Source organism: Epinephelus moara, chromosome 16 (assembly GCF_006386435.1).
Source record: "Epinephelus moara isolate mb chromosome 16, YSFRI_EMoa_1.0, whole genome shotgun sequence".
Taxonomy (NCBI): Eukaryota; Metazoa; Chordata; class Actinopteri; order Perciformes; family Serranidae; genus Epinephelus; species Epinephelus moara.
Genome location: NC_065521.1, coordinates 46929195 through 46936357, shown reverse-complemented (window position 1 = coordinate 46936357; position 7163 = coordinate 46929195). Strand labels below are relative to the sequence as shown.

Genomic DNA, 7163 nt, shown 5'->3' with positions numbered 1-7163 from the left:
TCTGCCACGGTGTTCTTGGCGCAAAGCCAGCATTTATACTTTGCCATGTGTGGCTTATTGCAATCAGGGGCAAATCAGGGGCAAACTGCACTCAGCTGCCAAACTTTGTGGGCGTGTTTGCGCTGGTATATCATTAGCGCAATATCCTTTGTGAATAGGACGTTAAGACGGAGTAAACTGTGGGTGCAAGTGAAGTGCAATTCAAGGTGCTATCAGCGGCTGCAGTTCATTCTTTGTGAATTCGGCCCTGTGTTTTTTACTTTGGTAAAAAAACAAAACAAGAATAACAAGCACCCTAGCTAAATAGATATAGTTTTATGTAGAATCCACACCTTCGCAAACACTGCTCTCCTCATGAAGGTGGTGAACATCCTCTGGCTCTGCCTCTGGCTTGTCCAGTGATGGTGGTGGACTGATTGCTGGACCGCTGCCACTTTCGACGCCATCCAAACCAGTGAAGGCAGGGGAATCCTCCCCAAATACGTCAACAATGATGTCGCTATAAATCGAGGTTTTCGGGGGAGGACCCCCGCCAGTTGGATGGGTTTTTTTGGAGGAGACGTCTTTTTTGGCTTTGCTGAGGAAATCTTTCCATTTTTTTCTAATGTCAGCCTCTGTACGAAGGCAGCCAGAGTCTGAACATGTATTGATTATCCCCGTTATCTCTGCCCATTGCGACTGTTTCTTCTTATTCGTGATGACGTTTGACTGCTTGGCAGTCAACACGTCTCTGTGCTGGCTGTATAGCTCAATTAGTTTTCTAATTTCTATGTCGGTGAAGTTACCCTTTCTTTTTCGTTGATCCTCCATGTTTTCTTCAAATTAAATTAACTGTCAACACAGATTAAACGGGCTGTCAACTGTCAACTGTCAACTGTCAAGCTCGAGGGGTGAATCCGCGACGCGTCATTTGACGTCACCGTGCTCCTCTTGGCAGGCCGGGTGCGGCATTCCAGGGCGCATTCACATGGACGCGCACAGCTAAAACCGGCGTAGCTAAGACCAGGCGTAAGCCCATTTGGTGCAACCGGCGTAAGTCCACTCCTTAAGACTGGTCTTAACAAAGACCATCTTAGGAGTTAAGACCAGGCGTAGTAAAGACCAGTTGGTGCAACCGGCCCCTGGTGACCTGAACGTGTCCTTAGGGGAGGAGCTGTCAGACTTCCTGTTCAGATCACGCCCACAGGAAGTGTCCCGAGCTTTGAAGAAGAGTTTCATTGAGAGCAGACAGTGATACTGTTTTTTTTTACAAAACTGAATTGAATTAATGTGTCACTGAGCAGCTTTCATAGTAATGAACAGGCCTTCACTGTGACACTGTACCACTGTGACACTGCAGCACTGTGTAACTGTGTCACTGTACCGCTGTACCACTGTACCACTGTGTCACTATACCACTGTGCCACTGTACCACTGTGTCACTGTATCACTGTACCACTGTACCACTGTGTCACTGTACCACTATACCAATGTGACACTGTACCACTGTGTCACTGTGTCACTATACCACTGTACCACTGTACCACTGTGTCACTGTGTCACTATACCACTGTACCACTGTACCACTGTGTCACTGTACCACTATACCAATGTGACACTGTACCACTGTGTCACTGTGTCACTATACCACTGTTCCACTGTACCACTGTGTCACTGTGTCACTATACCACTGTACCACTGTACCACTGTGTCACTGTGTCACTATACCACTGTACCACTGTACCACTGTGTCACTGTACCACTATACCAATGTGACACTGTACCACTGTGTCACTGTGTCACTATACCACTGTTCCACTGTACCACTGTGTCACTGTACCACTGTGTAACTGTGTCACTGTACCGCTGTGTCACTGTACCGCTGTACCACTGTGTCACTGTACCACTGTGTCACTGTGACACTGTACCACTGTGTCACTGTACCGCTGTACCACTGTGTCACTGTACCACTGTGCCACTGTACCACTGTGTGACTGTATCACTGTGTCACTGTACCACTGTACCACTGTGACACTGTACCACTGTGTGACTGTGTCACTGTATCACTGTGTCACTGTACCACTGTACCAATGTGACACTGTACCACTGTACAACTGTGACACTGTACCACCGTTCCACTGTTCCATTGTGACACTGTTCCACTGTACCACTGTGACACTGTTCCACTGTATCACTGTGCCACTGTGACATTGTACCACTGTGACACTGTTCCACTTTGACATTGTACCACTGTACCACTGTTCCACTGTACCATTGTACCACTGTGACACTGTTCCACTGTACCACTGTGCCACTGTGACATTGTACCACTGTACCACTGTTCCACTGTACCACTGTGACACTGCACCACTGTGTAACTGTGTCACTGTACCGCTGTACCACTGTACCACTGTGTCACTATACCACTGTGCCGCTGTACCACTGTGTCACTATACCACTGTTCCACTATACCACTGTTCCACTGTTCCACTGTACCACTGTGACACTGCACCACTGTGTAACTGTGTCACTGTACCGCTGTGTCACTGTACCGCTGTACCACTGTGTCACTATACCACTGTGCCACTGTACCACTGTGACACTGTGTCACTGTGTCACTGTACCACTGTACCACTGTGACACTATACCACTGTGCCACTGCACCACTGTGTCACTGTATCACTGTACCACTGTGACACTGTAGCAATGTGACACTGTACCACTGTGTCACTGTGACACTGTACCACTGTGTCACTGTACCGCTGTACCACTGTGGCACTGTACCACTGTGCCACTGTGCCACTGTACCACTGTGTGACTGTATCACTGTCACTGTGCCACTGTACCACTGTGTGACTGTATCACTGTGTCACTGTACCACTGTACCACTGTGACACTGTACCACTGTGTGACTGTGTCACTGTATCACTGTGTCACTGTACCACTGTACCAATGTGACACTGTACCACTGTGACACTGTACCACTGTACCACTATGTCACTGTACCACTGCACCACTATGTCGCTGTATCACTGTATCACTGTACCAATGTGACACTGTACCACTGTGACACTGTGTCACTGTACCACTGTGTCACTGTACCACTATACCAATGTGACACTGTACCACTGTGACATTGTACCACTGTGACACTGTACCACTGTACCAATGTGACACTGTACCACTGTACAACTGTGACACTGTACCACCGTTCCACTGTTCCATTGTGACACTGTTCCACTGTACCACTGTGACACTGTTCCACTGTATCACTGTGCCACTGTGACATTGTACCACTGTGACACTGTTCCACTTTGACATTGTACCACTGTACCACTGTTCCACTGTACCATTGTTCCACTGTGACACTGTTCCACTGTACCACTGTGCCACTGTGACATTGTACCACTGTACCACTGTACCACTGTGCCACTGTGACATTGTACCACTGTACCACTGTTCCACTGTACCACTGTGACACTGTACCGCTGCGTCACTGTACGACTGTGCCACTGTGTCACTGTACCACTGTGTCACTGTGTCACTGTACCACTGTGTCACTGTACCACTGTGACACTGTACCACTGTGTCACTGTGTCACTGTACCACTATGTCACTGTACCACTGTACCACTGTGTCGCTGTGTCACTGTATCACTGTACCAATGTGACACTGTACCACTGTACCACTATGACATTGTATCACTGTGACACTGTACCACTGTGACACTGTGTCACTGTACCACTGTGTCATTGTACCACTGTGACATTGTATCACTGTGCCACTGTGACACTGTGTCACTGTACCACTGTGTCACTGTACCAATGTGACACTGTACCACTGTGACATTGTATCACTGTGACACTGTACCACTGTGACACTGTGTCACTTACCACTGTGTCATTGTACCACTGTGACATTGTATCACTGTGCCACTGTGCCACTGTGACACTGTGTCACTGTACCACTGTGTCACTGTACCAATGTGACACTGTACCACTGTGACATTGTATCACTGTGACACTGTACCACTGTGACACTGTGTCACTGTACCACTGTGTCATTGTACCACTGTGACATTGTATCACTGTGCCACTGTGCCACTGTGACATTGTATCACTGTGCCACTGTGCCACTGTGACACTGTGACACTGTGTCACTGTACCACTGTGTCACTGTACCAATGTGACACTGTACCACTGTACAACTGTGACACTGTGACATTATGACATTGTACCACTGTACCACTGTACCACTGTGACATCGTACCACTGTTCCACTGTACCATTGTACCACTGTGTCACTGTACCACTGTGCCACTGTGACATTGTACCACTGTGACACTGTACCACTATGACACTGTTCCACTGTACCACTGTTCCACTGTGACATCGTACCACTGTGACACTGTTCCACTGTACCACTGTGCCACTGTGACACTGTACCACTGTGACACTGTACTACTGTACCACTGTGCCACTGTGACATTGTACCACTGTTCCACTGTGACATTGTACCACTGTGTCACTGTACCACTGTTCCACTGTACCATTGTACCACTGTGTCACTGTACCACTGTGACACTGTTCCACTGTACTACTGTGTCACTGTACCACTGTGACACTGTACTACTGTACCACTGTGACATTGTACCACTGACATTGTACCACTGTGANACTGTACCACTGTGACATTGTACCACTGTGTCACTGTACCACTGTGACACTGTACCACTGTGACACTGTACCACTGTGTCACTGTACCACTGTGACACTGTACCACTGTGACATTGTATCACTGTGTCACTGTGATACTGTACCACTGTTCCACTGTGACACTGTACCACTGTGACACTGTGCCACTGTGACACTATGCAACTGTGACACTGTGCCACTGTACCACTTTACCACTGTGACACTGTACCACTGTGACACTGTACCACTGTGACATTGTACCACTGTGACACTGTACCACTGTACCACTGTGCCACTGTACGACTGTACCACTGTGACACTGTACCACTGTACCAATGTGACACTGTGACACTGTACCACTGTGTCATTGTACCACTGTACCACTGTGACAATGTACCACTGTACCACTGTGACACTGTACCACTGTACCACTGTGACACTGTACCACTGTGACACTATGCAACTGTACCACTGTACCACTGTACCACTGTGGCACAGTGCCACTGTACCACTGTGACACTGTACCACTGTGACACTGTATCACTGTACCCCTGTACCCAGGTCTGTTTATACATCAGAATTTATTTTTTACCTTTGACGAGGCCAAACTGTCCGATGTGGTAACCATGATCAGACGTGTAGATGATGTAGGTGTTCTCCAGCTCTCCAGTCTCCACCAGCATGTTGTATAGCTGACAGACAGACAGATAGACAGACAGACAGAGACAGACAGACAGACAGACAGACAGACAGGAGACACCTTTTAGATATAGTGTAGGTTGTTTTTAAAGGACTCACAGTTAACTTTGGGTTTAAGTTTACAAACAGACCTGAGGAAACACTGTACCTGATACTCTTTGTACAAGATGCATTCAAGGACTGTTGGAAATTTCAAAATACAGCAATAATTTCTGTTTTTACAGTTTCTGGTTGATAAATGGAGTCGTCGTGGTGACTTTTAAAGAAAACATGGTGAGTGTAGAAGGTGTGTTCTCACAATTTGGAGGGCATGTTTCTAAAATTCTGCTGTAAAATAAATACAACCATATTCTTGTTATTTTGGTATCATCATCATCATCATCAGGTGTGTGTGTGTCGTACCTTCTCCACGCTGTCATCCACAGACAGCAGCGTCTGCAGGCGTTTCCTCTGCAGCATGTTGGTGAACTCCATGTGGATGGGCTTCATGGGACCAGTGTAACGCATGATCCAGTGTTTGTCCTGGTTTGGAGCGTAGTTATAACTGGGAGTACTGGGAGGAGACACAGAGGACAGTGATCAGGTTCATCACAGTGTATGTAGATGTGAGAGGAGGTCATTTAAATAATGAGGAGTGTGAACGCCATCTGACAGAGTGAAATTCATGTGTTCACCTGTAGTGTATTTCTGTAGCTAATAAAGAGCCAGCTGTGTGAGAGGAACCTGAACTGTCTGTCTGTCTGTCTGTCTGTCAGCTCAGAGCTGGACTGTCACTCTGCTGTCTCATTTCATAACTCTGACTGACTGTAAAGAAATGAAACCATTTATTCATGAATACGCACACACACACACACACACACACACACACACACATTGTGTTGTTTCAGGATTTATAAGCAGAGCGGAGCTGCTCCATTCTTCAGTAGGATTACAGAAGCTCAGTGTGTGTGTGTGTGTGTGTGTGTGTGTGTGTGCGGGCTTACATGTGCTGTGATGCGTTGGGGAAGGCGGTGCTGTACTGCGGCGCCGAGTCTTCAGGTCCGTGCGGCGCTGCGTGGCTCAGCACCATCATCACCGGGCGATGAGGATAAACTCTCTTTGAGGAGCGGAAGTATCGAATGGACTCGGCCGTGATCAGGTCGGTCAGGTAGTCCTGGTAACACACACACGCACACACACACACACACACACACACACACACACACACACACACACACAGTGTTTCACAATAAGAGAATCACAGTTCTTCATATGAAACAGACAAAAAGGAAATTTAAACTGTCACTTCATCATTTTATCATCAGTGTGAGGTTTGGTCACAATCAGTGTTCAGGACGGAGGGAAACACACACAGCACAGTATCGTAGTGGAGCCGTATCGTATCCTATCGTATCGTATCCTATCGTATCGTATCGTGACGCTGATGCTAAGTTATATCAATTAATAATATTACAAGAATAAACAAGTTTCTTTTTTCTAACATTAAAATATTTTGTTAAAACATGAAAAACAAACAAGAAATGTTTCAGGTTACCTGAGACTGATCAGGTTGGTTCAGTCAATACACACTGATGCAGGTCCTCTGATTACTGCTGAGTCATGTTTTATATGTTGTGTGTGCATATTGTGTGTGTGTACCTGTGGGTACTGCGCCCCGTGTTTTTCTCGCACTCCGTTGCGGCTCAGTGTGTAGTTGTAGAAGCGGCTGTTCTTCACCAAACCGAGCCACTCCCTCCATCCGGCCGGGACGTACGAGCCGTTGTACTCGTTCAGGTACTTCCCAAAGAACGC

General features: G+C 47.1%; 1 protein-coding gene across 1 annotated transcript in view; it reads right to left on the bottom strand.

The window, feature by feature from the left end:
• Positions 1–7157, bottom strand: part of LOC126402489 (extracellular sulfatase Sulf-2-like) — a 37931-nt gene extending 30774 nt beyond the window's left edge. Inside the window, exons 1-4 of the mRNA XM_050064516.1 lie at positions 7011–7157; positions 6356–6525; positions 5775–5925; positions 5266–5365 (exon numbers count right to left, since the gene is read on the bottom strand). Coding sequence (XP_049920473.1) covers positions 5266–5365; positions 5775–5925; positions 6356–6444 — 340 coding nt within the window. The 5' untranslated portion in view covers positions 6445–6525; positions 7011–7157. The remainder of the gene's footprint in view (positions 1–5265; positions 5366–5774; positions 5926–6355; positions 6526–7010) is intronic.
• Between the last annotated feature and the right edge of the window lie 6 nt (positions 7158–7163).